This window comes from Mytilus galloprovincialis, chromosome 6 (genome assembly GCF_965363235.1).
Source record: "Mytilus galloprovincialis chromosome 6, xbMytGall1.hap1.1, whole genome shotgun sequence".
Classification (NCBI taxonomy): Eukaryota; Metazoa; Mollusca; class Bivalvia; order Mytilida; family Mytilidae; genus Mytilus; species Mytilus galloprovincialis.
In genome coordinates, this window is record NC_134843.1 from 7,033,750 (window position 1) to 7,054,287 (window position 20,538).

General features: G+C 31.1%; 1 protein-coding gene across 1 annotated transcript in view; it reads right to left on the minus strand.

Annotated features, from left to right (window-relative positions):
- The window catches only part of LOC143078501 (endonuclease/exonuclease/phosphatase family domain-containing protein 1-like), a 75,213-nt gene that overhangs the window by 21,556 nt on the left and 33,119 nt on the right, over positions 1 to 20,538 (minus strand). The window contains exons 11-18 of the mRNA XM_076253364.1: positions 16,088 to 16,488; positions 14,074 to 14,125; positions 13,543 to 13,650; positions 12,812 to 12,940; positions 9,995 to 10,130; positions 8,757 to 8,810; positions 8,201 to 8,341; positions 3,805 to 6,977 (exon numbers count right to left, since the gene is read on the minus strand). Of these exons, the coding sequence (XP_076109479.1) occupies positions 6,808 to 6,977; positions 8,201 to 8,341; positions 8,757 to 8,810; positions 9,995 to 10,130; positions 12,812 to 12,940; positions 13,543 to 13,650; positions 14,074 to 14,125; positions 16,088 to 16,488 (1,191 nt within the window). The 3' untranslated portion in view covers positions 3,805 to 6,807. The remainder of the gene's footprint in view (positions 1 to 3,804; positions 6,978 to 8,200; positions 8,342 to 8,756; positions 8,811 to 9,994; positions 10,131 to 12,811; positions 12,941 to 13,542; positions 13,651 to 14,073; positions 14,126 to 16,087; positions 16,489 to 20,538) is intronic.

The following is a 20,538-nucleotide window of genomic DNA, read 5'->3' on the forward strand; positions in this document are numbered from 1 at the left end:
GATTCCTATCCTTGAAATGAAATAAGTATGTTGTGGGTTCCTTAGGCCTACCCCTAAATTTATAGTGTTGATGTTACTTGGCAAAAACGCAAATGAAATTGATAAAACCTTTATTTTCTTAATTCAGAAACAAAAATGATATTGTAATCAAATTTCATCACTTTGAAATATATGTCAATAATATATCTAAAACTTTATACTCATACTCACTAGCAATATTATACTACATATATAGATAAATATTTTACATCTTTTCTCCATGATGATAAGTTTGATGTTGAGAATCCAAATGATTAATACGAGAATGTGTAATTTTTTTTTAATATATATATTGAACTATCTGTTATGAGTGTTTTGATTGGCCAATAAATACGTAACTTATTTTGATTTACCTAATACAGATAATTCTAGTTTCTAGATCAATATTAAGCATAAAGAGAACGGATTAATTGTACAATACATCAACCTTCCCGTTGACCAAACCTGTTTCTTTTATTGATTTTTAACACGGTTTAAAAAAAAAATAATTAAAGTTATTGCTAAGCGCAAATGTAGACCACCTGAAAGATTGTTTTAAAGTAAATTTTCAAGTTTTTTTAATTTATTTTACCTTATGCATTTGACATGGAACTATTTCAAGTTGTGATGGAACATATGATTCTTTTTTGTAGACAATTAACTCTTTAGTATTTTGTTGAAGGATTTTTACATTGCATCCTTTAAAAATGTGTTTACTTTGAGGTAATTACTAATAGGGGTTATCAGAGTGATGCTGACAGACGACCATTATCTAGCCTTGATAATGTATATACTTATTGTTCTTTATAAGTCTCTATTATGGATAATATTGTTCTTACACAAATTAGTATCCAAATAATCAAGTTATACCAAATAGACTTATTATCTATAATCAGTATCACAGTATGTCATTGTATTACAGAACATACTTCATCTGATGAGTGAAGTCTTTTTCAACTGATTTTTATAGTTCGTTCTTATGTTGTACAGTTATACTACTGTCCCAGGTTAGGGGAGGGTTTGGATCCCGCTAGAATGTTCAACCCCGCCACATTATGTATATATGTGCCTGTCCCAAGTCAGGAGCCTGTTATTCAGTGGTTGTCGTTTGTTTATGTGTTGTATATTTGTTTTCCGTTAATTTTTTTATATAAATAAGGTCGTTAGTTTTCTCGTTTGAATTGTTTTACATTGTCATTTCGGGGCCTTTTATAGCTGACTATGCGGTATGGGCTTTGCTAATTGTTGAAGGACGTACTTGGACCTATAGTTGTTAATTTCTGTGTCATTTTGGTCTCTACTGGACAGTTGTCTAATTGGTAATCATACCACACCTTCTTTTTTATATTGAGAACCACCAAATACGAGTAGCGGCCAATTGCAAATCGATGTTTGTGTAAGACCCAAAGAGAAAGGAGGGTTAGTACTGAGTTTTAGAATAAGTTCAAACACTAAGACGTTCGGGGCATATAAATGTTGAAATTATGCCACAAAGCCCAATATTTTGACCTTTGAAAAAAAATAAAGTGCATATGAACTTTTCATTCTAGGATATATATTTTTTAAGAAATCTCATTTTCAAAGTGGTATATTTTTAGCCGTAATTGGAGTTCCTACGTGAAATTGCATTGTCTATATTTACAAAATTGAAATTTGTTTCCATGAACCATTACACGGGTGTCATTCGGTTTATCGAGAGAAATGATCGTGAAAGAATATCTAACGGCGGTCAAGTATTGAGAGACGATCATGAAAGTTCTGGTAACGGATCGTGAAAGACATTTAATGTACATTCTAGTTCAGAATCTTTGAAAAAATCGCTTAATTTTCAAAACGCGGAACAAATCCGAACAAAAAAATATGTCTGTCAAAATGGTTTAACTTCCTCAACATAACTGTGAAAGAAGATAAAGAAAATATGAAGTACTTTTTGAAAACACACAAAAGGCGCAATGCGTGTCTATGAAATTAATTACAAATAACACGCTTTTTGTACCTATAATGGTCATATTTCAGAATATCATGATATATTTGAAATTTAATCTTTGGTTTATCTGATAGTACAGTAAAATTAAAGTATGTTCTTCCATTAAAAGCGTTAATTTGTTTATGAAAACCTTGAATTTGTTTAATTTCCTTCAAACTTGATCGTGAAAGATCAGGCAACGTATTATTTCCATCGTGAAAGAAAATGCGTGACCAGACTTAATACTAGTAATCAGAAATCAGTATTTCTTTTACCATTTGATAAATCTGCAAGTGGTTGAAGCCTGTAACTTTTTTGATAAGGATAAACGTTAAAGCTATTATCTTTTTTTCTATTCAATACTTTACCTCGAAAGTTCAAAAAACAACAACTAATAACGTGTCTAAATAAGTGAGAAAGATTCAGCTCTGTGAATCGGTCTAGTGCACTTCAGGCAGACCGACTCTAGTTCGCCAATAATATGGATATGCAACGTTTAAACCAAAATGTTATCCGTCAAACAAAAAATCATAACAAAAACAGCACATTTCATGTGTAATTTGGAATTGAACGATAACCAACATTTTGTGCAACAGAACTTTTTAAGTTCTTAATAAACAACGCAGACAAGGATTGACTTAACTATATAGTACATAATATAGAGTACCAAAGCGCAAATGCTGTAATGTCTTGTTTGCTTTACTTATGATAGTATATTTGTTGAACGTCTATACTATCAAGGGTTTTACTAGAAGTGTCAAATGCGCTTAAGATTGTCATAAACAAGGTCAAGGTCAGATGAACAATGCCAAACAGATCTCTACCAATATTCCGTACACCAAATATATGTGTTCCGATCCTTACAGTGCCTTAGAAACTGACACATGTAAAAGTTATGCTTGGCCAATTAATTCGGAACATAAGGTCAAAAGTATATGAACCCTGACCGACAGCCAGACATAGACATCTTACTATCATTCAATAAATCAAACACAATATTGAAGTCATCATGGTCATGTATGAAACATGCAGACATACATGTACACCATACACGCAACACCTTGTCGCTATAGCATACAGGTATATATTCAAAAGGCCAAACAACATAAAACAAACATTGCCGAATGATGCATGATATTGAGTTCAATGTTAGTTGAAACCTTACACAAGTCGAAAATGTACACTTTACAATCATAACAACAAACAGTTATCCTAAAGCTTAACGAATCCTCGATACGGACTTAACCACTAAAATGAATCTTCATCCATGAAAGGTGGCAAATTCAGGTTCAGGTGAATCCTGTCTGACGGACATGTAGTTTATAGGATCCAATATACAAAATGTGGGTATCCTATAACTCGTGATAAATAAAAAGCTTCATCCTACAATCATCCATCTATTTTACAAATAACATGTTCACAAATGCCCAAATAATAATTTTAATATATTTGCGCGTCTGGCGTACTAAATTATAATCCTTGTTCCTTTGATAATTATTTAAACCACTGGTTCGATGCCAATGCTGGTGGACGTTTTGTCCCCGAGGGTATCACCAGCCCAGTAGTCAACACTTCGGTGTTGACATGAATATCAATAATGTGGTCATTTGATACAAATTTCTTGTTTACAAAACTTTGATTTTTTCAAAAAACTAAGGATTACCTTAGTCGTATTTGGTACAACTTTTTGGAATTTTGGATCCTCCATGCTCTTCAACTATTTACTTGTTTGGCTTAATAAATATTTTGATATGAGCGTCACTGATGAGTCTTATGTAGACGAAAAGTGCGTCTGGCGTAATAAATTATAATCCTGGTACCTTTGATAACTATTTGTACTTGTACAAATAAAAAATTCCTGTTACCCCGCTTATATCTCGAGAAAGCGATGATATGGATTGTCTTTATGCGTAGCAGTTCATTTTAGCTCCTCTTTGAGATCTTCTGTAACGCTATCTGCATCTTCAACCTCTTCCATTGGCTCAACTTCACTGGATTGTTTTTTTTTTTTTTTGGCGTTTTGTCACCCATTGTCTTTTCTTATTGCCGTAGTTGTTATTTCTTTTTCTTTTCATTTTCTGAAAATACTAATACTTTGAAATGCTTAAACCTATTGATGATGTTGACCTATCTAGCCTTTATCAATACCAATAACAAATATCAATTGTCATATAATTGAAGAATAATTTGATTGTCTTCGTAGCATCAGATCTTTCACGACCCTTTTCACGATCTTCAAAAATGCGGTACGTGATCTTTCACGATCCAAAAAATCAATTTTGTGTAAATAGTTCTTTATTTACCAAATTTCAGATTATATTTATACAAAATAACTATGAGAACCGTTTAATTAATTCAAATACAATGCCTTTATTCTGATAAAAGTAGTTTATCTAGTCGAATTTGTGAAAAAAATCGTGTTTGTTTACATTTTTTTATGTCATTGGAATGTCGAGAAGCAATCTGCTTATTGTCGTTTTGTAATAACTATGTTAAATTGTTATTTGGATGGAGAGTTGTCTCATTGGCACTCACACCACATCTGCCTTTATCTATGTACTTTTGAAACTGGATATTCTGACATACTGATCATAATGTTGAACCATTTTGACAGACAGTTATATTTTGTAGTAAATGTGTCTGTGTAATTAATTATTCATATGTCTTCTCGATTAAATGTCTTTCACGATCCGTTACCAGAACTTTCACGATCGTCTCTCAATACTTGACCGCCGTTAGATATTCTTTCACGATCATTTCTCTCGATAAACCGAATGACACCCGTGCATTATGTCAGAAAAAACGTGCTGAAAATTGGCGCAAAAATGTATTGTTCGTGAGTTGTTAAGTGCATTTAATTGCTGAATTTGGTTAATTACTGTATAATTCTGAAAGAGATAAATGAACAGGTGCTTCCATAAATAAAGAATATGGACACATGTTACCCTCTGGTACAGCCGATGTGAGCAAGAAAGTTAACTCACAAATATCACCAAAGTGCGTGACCCAGTTTTTAAAAGTGTAATTCCTATAATTCAGAATCTAAATTATTTGTTATTGCTATTTAGTTCATTAATTGACTACCGTCAAATCCACAGTTGCGTATCGTAACCTAGAATTACAATAAAAACCTCATATAGACTTGCAGATATCCATATTTGTTCAATAAATGCGGGAAAAACATCAACAATGAAACAATACATATATCACAAACTTTATGTGTATGAGAAAGTATCCAATTTTAATGTTCTCTTTAAACGGAATAACATATAGCTTCAAGTTTTATATTCGTTTAACGTCATGTTCAAGCATAAAAACGTAAATACGCAAAGATCATTTATAAGATTTCGCGGGTTTTTTTATCATTTTTTTTTTCTAAGCACAATTACCTCTTGATATTTATTTTTTATGATGCATTATAATACAGTTTCAGTAGGATTTTTTTCTTATTTATTTTTTTTTTCTTGAACCCCAGGATCCAACTAATGTGTAACGCACATGAATATACCACAGTGAATCGAAATAGAGTTTATATAGGTATCAAAGAAAAGTTATGGCAATATGATACATCGACTGAAGCGTAAAACTAGGGATATTCAAGTATATACAAATCACATCAGAATTATACGGAAAATGTAAAATAACAAAAATACCAACCTTTGATGAAAATTATAAACGGAAGTTCCTAAGCAAATGCAAAATCAAGAGCTCAAGCACATAAAAAAAATGGATAACTACTGGATAAAATCAGGTTTTACATAAGGAAATGCCTGTACTAAGTCAGTATTATGACATTAGTATTCCATTCATTAGATGAGTCCAAGCTCATGATTTTGCCATTTGATAAAAAACTGACTTTCTGACTCAAATGGTCCTTGGAAATCGGTATCTTTGTTATTTTACTCTTTCATATTTGCCATATACACTTTAGAAAAAACAGGTACTTTTGATATCAGGTTGTTTTGGTGCTGATTCAGACAGTTGGTGTCTTGTTGTTTTCATACTTATTCTCTTATTGTTTACCAGCACATTAGTTCATAATTAAATTGTATTCAAACTAAGGTTTCAACATCTCTGACAAAGATAACTATAAATAATTATGTGTCCTTGCCTTAATCTTATTTATGCACATTTTTTTTTAATTTTTGGATTTTGATCCTTTTCATCTTCGTATTTGATTAGGACTTGCAACTTTTTTATTCGAAAATCACTAATGAGTCTTACGTAGACAAAATATGTGTCTGGTGTTTTATACTATAAACCTTCTATCTTCGATGAGGTTTATTTCCTTTCAATGTAATTCTTAGTGTTTTGCTTGTATTGTTTTTCATGATGAATAAGTAAAAAGGGCACTTCGAGCAACTTGTGTCTAATCCATTTGTTTTGAACAATAAAATATGTTTAAACTAAACTTCGAGCGTTAAAAATAATGCATATGACTGAATTGGATTTGTAATAATTTATTTGATAAAAATAATATTTTCATAATTGCATTTAGACTAAAATTTTAATCGAGGTAGAATATTGTTTATTTTAAGTCTAAATATACCACTATATAAATATATATCCTTGATTTATTTTATGAAAGTAGTTACAAGAACAGACATTGTTTCAACTGCTCAGTCATCCAGTAAAAACACTATCAATAATGATAAAACATGTATATCAGAATGCTTAATATATACTTAATTATGAGATTATTATTCATTTATGATCATCCTTTTTCTACCATATAGCACCAAGGCATAGTAATCAAGTTAAAACTCTTTTTCGTATGATCCTGTTCATCTGCTGTCATATCATTTAATGCTTCAATGTCAATATCAAAGAGTAAAATTGGTATCCGGAATTACACTTAGATCTGCTGAGTCATAGTCTTTCCCTGTGTACAGCTCTGTCCAAACCGGACAGTGGTCACTGACAAAACCTCCCCATGACCATCCATTAGGTATCAACGGACTTGTCAGATTTCCCCTTATTACTCCGGAATTGCCTGAAAAACATTGATAATACCAAATGTAAATGACGAAGTTACATCAAACGTGTACTTGTAATTAGATAAAACAAATCAATTTTATTTTGAAAATTTACAAGTGACAACAGAAAAGAGAGGCGAAAGATACAGAAAATGGGCTGACAACGTCATGGCAAAAAAAAAAGACCGTATAAACGTCACAAAAATTAATTTGTGACGATGATCTAATTATGTGACGCGTAGTTTATATTTCGTTTGTGGTGTCCTGGTACGTTGTTTTAAATTCATGGGAGGTGTTCTTTGTTATTTTGCGGTTTACATGTAGTAATGTACGAGTATGTATATGTATATCTATGTGTTGAGTGTTCTTGCGTTAATTTGAACTGTATTCCTGTCACGCAGTGTTGTCATTTTAGCAGTATTTTTAATATTGCCATGAAAGCGGGAGGCAAAAAAAAACTAGGTTCAACCCATAATTTTTTTAATTTGTCCTGTACCAGGTCAGGAAAAGAATAAATACGTTATCGGAAACAAAAACACTTTTAATAGATAAATGTAGTTGGTCATCTGTCTGTCTTTCACTATATCTATAAATACCATATAAAACAAAATGTTCTATTAGATTCACTCGTTCTGTAAACAACCTTCCAAATGGAGAAGACCTCATAAGTATTACTTACTTGTGTCTTACCTATTTTGCTTTAATTCAGCAACTGAAATATGTTTAAACTAAACAACCTTCTTTTTTATCTGGATATTTATTGATTATAGAACACAAATGTTTTCCTTACTTTGTTTGTAATTTATAATTAAACTTATTCAACAGAAGCAAATATTAAGTTCCATACACTTTAATGAATACTTGTTACTATTGTTCCTTTACAATAGTTATCAAAAGTACCAGGATTATAATTTTAAACGCCATGTCATCTACATAAGACTCATCAGGGACGCTCATATCCAAATATTTATAAAGCCAAAAAAGTACAAAATTGAAGAGCATTGAGGATACAAAATACCAAAAAGTTGTGCTAAATACAGCTACGGTAATCTATGCCTGGGATAAGAAAATCCTTTGTTTTTCGAAAAATTCAAAGTTTTGTAAACAGGAAATTTATAGAAATGACCACATTATATTGATATTCATGTCAACACCGAAATGTTGACTACTGGGCTATGATGTAATACCTGTAAATGATCAAATCTCAATGTCAAGGGCAACAAATTATATTCTTCTATACCTGAAAATGCCTTTCTGGTGCCGTTACTTATCCACATATGATCATACGTTTGACTGCCTTTAGGATTGCTGTTGCTTATATTTGTAAATTCACCCACTGGAAGGCAATTGTCATAATCTTTCTTCCGTAAAATGTCAAAATCTGCAAATAATACCATAACTATCTCAATCAGTTGCATTTGATTTTATATTATGTTTTAGTTTAAGTTGTTTGCATGTACCTCATGAGAGTTTAAACTTTTCTCCGATTAATAAGTTAAATTTGATCTAATCTTATCCTTTATTGAATGTTCAATAATATTCCCCCGAGTAAACCCCTTTGCTATTGGTGACCCCAAGTCGCAAAACCAGTAATTTCAACGCATTCTCAGTTTATGATTTCGAATACAACTGGCGTTATTTAAGAGCGGCTACAAATATATGTGGGTTTTGTGCATCAGCACTGAAATTAAACACAAGGAAAACGACATTTAGTTTAAACCGGCAACTTTCTTCATCAAATTTCTCCTGTTCATTTTACTTATTGATTAAGTTGAACTTTACAATGTTTTACATACCTTCCTTTTGTGGGTCTAAATTAAAATCTCCCAGTATGATAATATCTTCCTCTCCTGCAAACAACAAGCGGTTTTAAATACAAATAAGTTAATCAAATGTATTAAAACAGTTTAGGACAACTGGAAATAACTTTACCTTTGATTTTATGCTGCACTTAGATACAAACAAAAGAAATACAGAAGTAGTCCTCTTATTGATTCAGTTTCTTATAAGACGTGTCACGGTACTTTTCTATCCCAAATTCATGTATTTTAATTTTGATGTTATATTTGTTATTCTCATCGGATTTTGTCTAATGCTTAGTTCGTTTCTGTGTGTGCTACATTTTAATATTGTGTCGTTGTTTTATCTTATATTTAATGCGTTTCCCTCAGTTTTAGTTTGTAACCCGGATTTTTTTTTTTATCGATTTATGAGTTTCGAACAGCGGTATACTACTGTTGTCTTTATTTACTTGGCTCTTGTAATCAAAGTTGACCATATATTGATTTGGCTATTTCAAGGTTCTTATAGTTTTAAAGCTGCTCTTCAACTGCTGGCTATAACCGTTCCTGATAAAGGTAAATCTAGCCAGCGTTTCTGTGCTGACGTGCATTATCATTAATATGGTAATATTTATAAATCAACTGTTTACAAAACTTTGAGTTTTTGAAATACAAAGGCTTTCCTACCTCAGAAATAGATCACCTTAGTTGTATTTGGCAAAAAATTTAGGAATATTGGTTTTCAATGCTCTTCAACCTCGTACTTTATTTGGCCTTTTTTACTTTTTCGGAATTAAGCGTCACTGATGAGTCTTTTGTAGACGAAACGCGCGTTTGTCGTTAATACAAAATTTAAATCCTGGTATCTATTATAAGTTTATTTACTAGACCAATTGGGTTATGTAGACGACAGCGAATTGAGCGTCATTGATGAGTCTTTTGTAAAAGAAACATGCGTCTAGCGTATAATATTTCGAGACTTGTATCTAGGATGAAACTATTGCCTAATAAATAAGATATTACATAAGAAAGAGGCAGAGATGACTACTAAAAGACAATAAAACGTTGAGAATTTTAGAAAGCATAATTCCTATTGGAAATTTAAATCTGTTTAAAAGCCGCCTTTAAGGATAGCTACAATTATGGTCGTATTTCCAAAATATCTCCACTCATTGTTATATATATATATCAGTAATCAAAAGAAACTTTGCTGTATACCACATGCATTTTGAAAAATAAAACATATTACTTACCAGGATACCGCTGTTCAATTGCATTAATCAGTTCAGGTACTTTATCGATCTCCTCTTGAAGTCTGCTTAAATCTTCATTACCTAAACCAGTCGCTTTCAAATGTACACTGACTATAACACAGTCAAATTTTTTAATCTGTAAAAATTGTAACTCATTTATTATAAATAAAAAATAAAAGAGGCTGACATTCTTTACGCAAGTCGAGTTGAAAGGACGACACCACGTCAAAAAAAGAGGCTGACGACAAAACGACAAAAACCTTTACAAAGATTATAAAGTAAACAAACGCAAGACTGAACAACAAGAACCACACTGAGTGAAAAATTGAATTGAATTTAGGTCCACGGCTAAGCATATCATGCTGCACTAGTGCCACCCGACATTATGATCGTGGTTAGTACATGGCGATGAGTCTCATTTGGTGGTGCGCAATCAAGCGGAGATGAATGATTGTTGTAACGACGATTGGAACATATTCGTTGTCATAAAAAAGGTAGTAAAATGAAATCATGCTGATTATGTCAGTCTATGTAAATGCACTTAATGAAATCAGTTGACAACACATAATCAGGATAATGAACTATAATTGATGAAACAAGTTAAGTCAATAAGAATTGTTGCTCTTTCTATTTATTCATTTAACTTAAATAGATTCCAAAATGCTTTTGAATTGACAAACTTAGAAACACTCTAAAAACAGCAGTAATCCCAGATTAACGTTAATTATATAAGTTGCATTTAGTTATAATTTGTCGCCATTAACAGTCAGTTTGTGTCACTTTCGCTATGTCTTACTTGCTTGCGAATCAATAATTCACCGTCATTTGAATCCGTATTCTTTCAAAAAAAGTAAAATCACAAAAATACTGAACTTAGAGGAAGATCAATTGGGAAAGTCCATAATCACATGGCAAAATCAAATAACAAAACGCATCAAAAACGAATGGACAAGAACTGTCATATTCCTGACTTGGTACAGGCATTTTCAAATGTAGAAAATGGTGGATTAAACCTGGTTCTATAGCGCTAACCCTCTCACTTTAACATTCAACATTCCATTTGACTTGTATTTGAGCCAAATGAAAAGTGCAACATTGTAAATTATTACAAAAGAGAAATCAGGAATATCCATTTCCTGTATTGATCCAGCCAACAAAGAATCATTCTCATACAGGCAAAACTTTTTTTACATATATTTTTAATCTATAACATGAGATCAGACAGACATAGACAAAATGTAATTTTATGATTGCACGTACTTGTTTTTTGTTCATGTTTTTATCTATTTTTATATCGGGTTATAAACGGTTCCTTTTAAAAAAATAAGGAAGAATGGTTGATACATTATAACGAGACCAAGCATTTTTTTATACTGTTTTAAATTTTGTATTGTTGGGATAACTGTTTTATAAAAATAAGAAGATGTGGTATGATTGCCAATGAGACAATTCTCAAGAAACCAATTGACATAGCAAATAACAACTATAGATCATCGTACGGCCTTCAACAATGAAAAATTCCATACCGCATAGTTAGCTGTAAAAGGCCCCGAAATAACAAATAAACAGTCCAAACGAGGAAACTAACAGCCTTATTTATGTAAAAAAATAATAAACGAATTTCAAATATGTTATAGAGCTATAAACGACAACCACTGTATTACAGGTTTTGACTAGAGGCAAGCACATACAGATTGTGACGGGGTTAGTATGTGACAAATAGAATGTCAGTATTTCGATCAAATCATGAACATGAATTCGACAGGTAATTCCTTTTTAATAAACATGAGGACCTTTACTATAGTATGTATATCTCCAATAAACTGATACACTTATTTATGATTAGGTCTTTTAAATGATAGTGATGTGTCTTTAAAAGAGGGGCGAAAGATATCAGAGGGACATACAAACTCATGGATCGAACATAAATTGACAACGTCATGGCTCAAAAATATAAAGACAGACAAACAATAGTTCACAAGACAAAACATAGAAAACTAAAGAATAAGCAACACAAAACCCACCGAAAACTGAGGTTGATATCATGTACTCCGGAAGTATACCCGTTGTGTTGCTCATGTCATTACAAACCAGATCAATAGTCTGAATCGATAGGTCATATTCGTGGAATAGGAAACGGAATTATAGTTACGACATAAGGAACTGTGAAACAGATATTTCGTTACGGTCAATCAACTCGTGATGTCGACCATAACTTCTTGGTTTAACAGCTATCTTGGGACAACAACCCTATATCAAGGAAATCATGATAGGAAATACAAGCCCGGGAATATTTAAAATTTGTCAAAAGCTTCAGTAAGTCGGTGGTCCGATTTATAACCTTTCTCGATATTAACTCAAAACTTCATACTAGATGAAGGGATTGCCTCCAATAGTGTGATTCACAACAAGATATCATTCTTAAGAATATCATATAGACCGAAATACAAAAACATTAACTGTAGGAGCAGCAGTTACACAAAGTAACCCTTTTATAGTTAAGTTTATATGGTATTCGCAATTTCAAGTTCACTATTATTTGAAGAGGATTAAGTCAAAGAAAAACAGTTAACGTCATAACCAAAAGAAAAACGACGAAAACAAAAACACAACACAGATCCCTAAACCTAAGCAACAATAACACAAATATACTTTGGTTGATCTCAAGTGCTCCGAAAGGATGAACAGATTAACTATGCTTTATGGATAAAGTATCTCCATAACAAACAATAAAATTTGTTCATACTTCTTAGCAATGTTTCATAGGATAAACCTGCTGAAAAGATATTTGTCTTTATACTAATTCATTTAACCTACCTTAAATGTTCCAATAAATGGCGCCCTGGTGAATGCTTTCGGTGCCTTTTTTGCCTTTTCCAGCAGTTCAGAATGATTAAAGGTTATTCCTTGTGAAGAGTCATAAAGGAAACCATTATATTCATTACTCTGCAATATTTTTAAACACATTTATTTGTTTGGTAAATTCATTAAAAGAAAATCCTAGTTAGCTTCATTAAACGTTAATGGTACGGTCTCAACTACTAGTAAACAATGTGAATTATAGCCATGCAAGTTACTCGGTCAAACTCGATATTTCTTCTTATTTGATTCCTCTAAATTGTTTTCTAATTTGGCGTAACTGGAAATAGATTTATTGAGATACAAATTATATCTATCGAACTTTTGTGAATTTTACATTATTTCTACCAATTGGCTATGGTATGAATTCTTATCACTGATTAATAATTGAGCTCTAAATGGCTAATCTTCTTTCACTTGGTTTTTTAATTAAACTTACCTAATGGTGCGATGATGTTTTGCTCATGTATTCTGTTTATATGCCGTTTTGTTTGTCTTTTCAATACGGTTATTTATTTATATAGTGATTAAGATGATAACACGATGTTGACACCTGTGTTCCACATTTTTGACGTTTTTACCCTATGTCTTTTTGCTTTGCTCACACATTGTAGTCAATATAATGGAATTATATGCAAGTGTCATACCAAGTGAGTGGTTTAGCTACATATTAAAACAATAGAACATACCCGATACATCCTTCCAGTGGCTTCAGACACCACAAACTTCCATTCTCCACGGTGTCCATGCCATTTCTTTGTACAAGACAATGATGGAGTATTGAGCTCCTCGCATATCTATAAACAACATAAAGTTATGATAGGTTAAAAAGAATTAAAAGACCCAAAATTGTAGAAAAAACAAATTTTGGGACCACATAGGAGTCATGATTTTAGGCAAGAAACTTAATTTCATGTCTGCGATTATTTTAATTGTCTATTATTTCATTACTTAAAACATTCCTCTTTATTTCAAGTCTTGAACGATTATGTGGATTGCTTAAGTCAGTGTTTTTGTATAATTATGATGGGTGTTCAAACAATTTTATCCGACCTGATCCCACTTATCGGCACGTTAACCAATAATGTATGCCTAGGTTGGTTATATGGGTAGCTATAAAACCAATGCTAACCCATTTTTTAAGGTGATGTCAGGAATAAAACAGTTGTATTCCAGTTGTTGGTTGATATAATTTTTTTAATTTCATTTTTTATATATACCTTTTCTAATGCCATTTTATCTGCCAGCTCTTGAAATGCAACCAAACCAAGCCTAAAAGAAACAAATAATTAAAAAATTGAAAACAACACGTTTAATAATTTCTTGCCTCCGAAACGTTTCTCTGGATTTACCTTCATCAGGAACGCTCAAAGTCAAACATTTGAAATCCAAAGATAGATAAGTACCGAAAATCGTTGAAGAGCTATATGTCAAAAACCTAAAATAAATAGCCAAATTCATATAAAGCTAACTTTGCCTGAGGTATTTGAAACCTTTGTTTCACATTAATTTCACAATTTATTAACGGACAATTTTAGTAAAGTTTGTTAAATCATGTCAATACCGAAGCACTGACTACTGAGCTGATGATATCCTCGGGGACTGATAGTCCACCAGCAGAGGTATCGAACCAGTGATGTAAAAAATGGAAAACAACACGTTTAATAATTGCTGAATTAAACAGCTAAATACACTTTTATAAATGTTTGTCTTTTTATAGGACAGGGACAAATTGGTTAATCGACAGTACTTCGCGTACAGGTGAAAATCATATCAATTCTTTTCAAAAAGTTCGATTGCAGTGGTTGTCATGAAAACCAAATAAATGTGACTGTGGCTTGTTCGCAAGTGTTGCTCTACACATATAGCAGTTCATTAGAAATTCTATATTGACAAGAATCAGAAATAAGAGTGAATTCAGTAAGCTACAATGAAATTAAATTGAAGACTTTAATGATTTGAAGTAAACTGTATTTTATCATTTTACACTTTGATACAAAGTTTAATCCTGGTATCTATGATAAGTATATTGATAACTTGCTTGTGGTTGTTCTCCAGCAGCAGTTGGTCGATATGCGAATCCGGTGCAGTCAAATTGGAACAGGTAATGTTAATATCATATACAAAACTTTGAATTTTCGAAAAACTAAGGATTTTTTATCCCAGGTATAGATTACCTTAGCCGTATTTGGCACAACTTTTTGGTGGATCCTCAATGCTCTTCAACTTTATACTTGTTTGGCTTTATAAATATTTTGATTTGAGCGTCACTGATGAGTCTTATGTAGGCGCGTCTGGCGTACTAAATTATAATCCTGGTACCTTTTATAACTATTCCATTCGTTCCGTTGGTTCACATAGTCGGGCATTCGCTTTTGGTAGTATTAATTAATAACCTTCTCTTTCCTGAATTTAACTAAGAGTTCGGAAATTTTGTTATGACAGTTTGTTATCAGTATGAATTCAAAGTATTCTCAGCACATTTTAAATTCGATTTCATCCTGTCATATAATATCATCCTGTCACAAATGATATCGGATATGTTCCTTACGTCGTAACTACAATTCCCTTCCCGTTCATGAATGTGACCTACCGAATTAGACTATTTACCGGATTTGTTATCACATAAGCAACACGACGGGTGCCACATGTGGAGCAGTTTCTGCTTACCCTTCCGGAGCACCTGAGATCACCCCTAGTTTTTAGGTGGGGTTCGTGTTGTTTATTCTTTAGTTTTCTATGTTGTGTCATGTGTGCTGTTGTTTGTTTGTCTTTTTCATTTTTAGCCATGGCGTTGTCAGTTTGTTTTAGATTTATGAGTTTGACTGTCCCTTTGGTATCTTTCGTCCCTCTTTTAAAACATGCGCTAAAATTAACTCTAAAATATATGAACATTTAAAAATATCTCAGTTGAAGATTTTTAGGGTTTTTTTTGCAAAAACACTGAAATGAATCAATGCTAATTCCTTAGACGTCGTTTTCTACGGCTATATCTGCACACTTGAAAACGAAAGCCTTTTAAACGTTCAAGCATGAAAAAGAAAGTAAAACAAAAGCGTTATCTCTAATATAGAATCATGAGAATATCAATAAAAATAACTAAAAGGTGCCATCGAATTAAAAATATTTTTTCCCCAACAAAAAGTAGAGAAACAAAAATACCGAACTCAAAGGAAAATTCCAACCGGAAAGTGGATTGATCCTTTATCAGAAGATTTGTGTTATGAACCTTACCCATTTTCTAGAATTGTCATACAAACAACTTCTCTCACTCCGGGATTATTAGCTTTGTCCTCGTCAAATCGTTCCACATTCCAACTAGCTATTCTCACAACACCTTTGTTTTTATGTTTAAAATTAAACTGTGTCACTTGTGGTCGAGAGGAAGATTTTATAATCGTTATTATTGGTTCTAATAAATTTATCATGTTTTCCGTGGATTCAGATAAATGTTTGTTCATACATATAGTTTCAGTAACTTCGTAGTTACGTTTCACCTCCTTCTCTTCAACTTCACCAACCTGACTTTCACAATCAAAACAACTATTCACTATTCCCATGTTGAAACCATAAAATGAATGAAATTTTCCAAAGTAATGATAAATCCGTCTATAAATATCCCAGTTAAATAAATCCTAAATCAATAAATATTATAACATTATAAATTCCTTATTATAACGTTATTTTACAAAGAGAAAACATAAATTTTTCCTCAAACCCTATATACAATTTCATTGTTTATATACATGTACATAAAAGTACTATCTGAAAGTAAGTCAGACTTTTCATTTATTAACAGGAAGGTGTTTAAACGTGTACAAAATATGTGTACAAACATTGGAGATACTCTTGTAAATAATTTAAATGCCGATGTATACAGCATGTAAAGACTAAATACAAACGTAAGGTAAATGGTTTAAATCACGTGTAATAATAAATCATCAGTAATATTTTAATAATAAATAGTTGAGTATATATAACAGTTATCATATTCATTTGAATTATTACAATTAAAATTTGATGTATTTAGGTCAATAGGATTTATGTGTCCGGATATAATAGGTCATTATTCATGTTTGAAGGTTTTGAACAATCACAAAACTAATATGTTAACATTGATACAAGTTGAGTATTGAGCTCGGTATTGAGTGCGATTCGTTTTATTCTATCAGATTGTTTGTATCCGTGCAGACATGAAGGAAGCAATTTTGGAATTGGAGGGAAGTGGATAATAAAATTGTCATTACAGATCATGCTTCAATTGCAAAAAAATGTCAAAATCATATTTTCATGATATATTAGATTCTGTCTCATTACTTTTAACATTTAATATGTGAGGCAATCTTTTCTTGTTGTTTGGTCAAGAAAGGGTTTGAAGAACAAAGCCAAAAAAATACAAGGTTTTTATAATATATCAAAGATAAAATTCAAATTGAAAGTTGTTCAAATTATAAAGTTATACCATTTATCTGATTTTATAAGCTTTCTTTAAAACAGTGATCTCGGCCCTAAAATTTCATATACTATTCTTTTCGATTTGATTATTTTTTTTCAAGATTGGTAAATTAGTTATTTTATGTCTTATCACTTCTGTGTTTTTTTCCCTAAATTACTGTTTTGAAAATGTTGTGCAATAAACCAACAAAATGTCACGTTTAGGAATTTTGTTATTCAAAACTCAGTTACTTCGTTATAAATTTCGTTTTCCACACGTTTAATTTGAATGCCACCGATAAGTATGATGTTTAACTAGTGTTCTTTATTATAAGACCAGTATCTCCAACAATTTATGTTTACAAAAAATCAAATGCAATTGAAAGAAACATTTTGAATAATCATGTTGATTTTTGTGTTTTTGGAATTAATAGGTGTACTTTGAATCATATCTTATGTCAATAACCACAAACAATTACTTAAAACTGGTAAAACTGAAAATTTAAGATCCTAAATTGATACATTTCAGGAGATTATTTATACCCTCTTTCAGGAAAAATGTTTATGGATTGATTTGCGTATACTCAATCCATGTAGAGTTGAAAACTGCTACCCTTTTCCATAATCTCCTTATGGTGTTTTTATTTTTATTTTTTAACTTCATTTTCACAAGCATTTACTAAATGAGGTATTACCCAATAACAACTCCAAACTATGAATGTGAAATAGAACCAAAAATCAGACAGACACTTAACAAGAAACCTTACCTGAAGAAACAAATGTGCAGAAATAGAAAATCAAGCCGAAGCTTTGGGATTTAATGGAAATATTTAAGTATCAATAAACTAATTATTTTCATATAACTAGATACTGTGATACAGTATTCGTCAACTTGAGACTGTGTAAATTTATTTTAAAACACAAAGCTCCACAAAAATGTTTTACAATTCACAAATTGTAACTTTCAAAAGAACTGTTGTCATTTGGTCTCTAGTAATATTAAACTATATGCAGACAAGCTTAATCCTTCCTTTCAAATCAATTTTTAATGCAAAAAGAGCTTCATTCTTAGAACATCATCAGACATGATTCCCTTTTCCATGATATCACAATTGGGAAATTGGAGGAAAGCAAGTCATTTTATTGTCTTAATTGAATTTATTTCAAAGAAAGGTCTTAAATAAAAGAAATGTGCTTATATTATATTTCAATCTTCTAATTGGCCTGAATCTAGATAAATTGGTAATAAATTCAGCAGAGACTACTAAATGTCTGATATCAATGTTAATGAAGTGTTGTACATTTTTCTACTTTCGGTGTTGGGAGCAATTAATAGGAATAAACTTCATTTTCTAAAGAGATAACTTTTATATTAGCCACTGATATGAGGATTCATTCCTGAAATATTTAATCAACACAATACACAATCTGTATCACAAATAACTTCATTAGCCAGATGGAATACATGTATTAAAGCAAGAAAATTTTATATCACTTTTTATTTGAGCAAAAAATTATAACAAAAATCTATTGCTTCTTCAGCATAAGTTAATAATTTGATACATATAAAAAGTGTTATCAATGACGCAGAATATCAATTCCAATTTCTTAATTTCATTTCACCACTTTCCAACAAACAAAATTTATACTGATATACCCTGTATTTTACAATTTATAATTTCTCTTTCATTAGTATTTTATTAGATAAAATTATGTACTTTTTTACTTGTCGTAATCTGACAGCAAATATAAATCTTTTTACAGTATTAACAGACTTTTTTTTGGCATAACCAATATGTCTTCATCTATAAATACGATAAGGCATATTTCAAGCGGAAAATGTTTTATAATGAAGGCAATGGCTTATTTATACATGTAATATATAAGCAATTGCATGTGTCAGGCCTAAAATTTCTGCAAAGCAAAACTGTAATTTTCTGATTCCTACCCACCTTAATTTGCAATGAAAAGGGTATAAAATACTGATTTCCTTACACAGATTTTTGCATTTAAATTATCTAATTGTTGCAATCGAATATAAAATTTATAATTGTTGCAATAAAAAAGTTATTATGATCTCCTTTTTTCTTAACTGCAATGCGATGGAATAGTTTGAATTTCTTATTCACTTCCAAAATTTCTGCAATGAAACGGTATAAAGTTTTTTTATCTTATCCCAGTCCTGATTTTTGCACTGGAGAGGCTATCATTTCTGATTTCTTCCCTACATTAACTGATTTTCTAACCATTTGAATACTGCTATCCTATATTTGAATGAGTTCAATTTTGTGAAATCTTTAGAATATACTGGCCTTTAATTATGTGTACAGGCAATTGACTAGATGTATAGAAGAATTTCAATTGTAACCAAAAATAGATATAGGAAGTTGTGGTATTAGTGCCAATGAGACAACTCTCCATCCAAGTCACAATTATATTTAGACAAATTTAAAACAGTAATAGATGATGTTTCTTATTCTGATCGACTTGGCATACAAATTTCTTCGTGTTAAAATTAAAGTAACAAAATAAAGCAGTTATCTATTTTATTTTGTTTTCTGATATACTTCTGAATGAATATTCTCAAAATAAGCAAATGAAATAGATACAACAAGTTCATATTACTTAAATTTGCAGGACATTCATTTTTAACTGTTCCTTAACCTTAACTGGACATGAATAGAAATAATTTTACTGTTCAAATCTGCTTTGATACTAAATATTTCCAAAAAATCTCATTCAAATATTAATTTTATTATTGAAATTGGGAAAACATGTACCTTTTTTTACCTAAAAATTTGATAAGATTTTCGTTTAAAAATCCTCTTTGCATTGATAACAGATAAACAATTATTAAAGTTGAAGTTTGCATTGGATATTGCTACAAAAGTATATAAAAAATATGAAAAACAAATTAAAAAATGCAAATGAGACATTTAAATGATAACATTGTATGAAAAAACAAAATGCATTACTGTGAAAATATCGCAAATATGTAAAAATATGATGTGGCAAAAATAGCAAAACAAATAATACATTCTGACCTATATTATGACAAGTCAATTACAACAAGTTAACAACACTTCTGTGACAATGTTATGTGGGCTGTTCCATAAAAAACAAGTAAAAAACGATTGTAAGGGAGACAACTATACACCACAGTTCAAATGAAGTAAACCATTCATAACTTCTTAACAAGATGTCAATATATCTTATTTTTGTACTAAATTGACAAGCTGATGAAAAAAGTT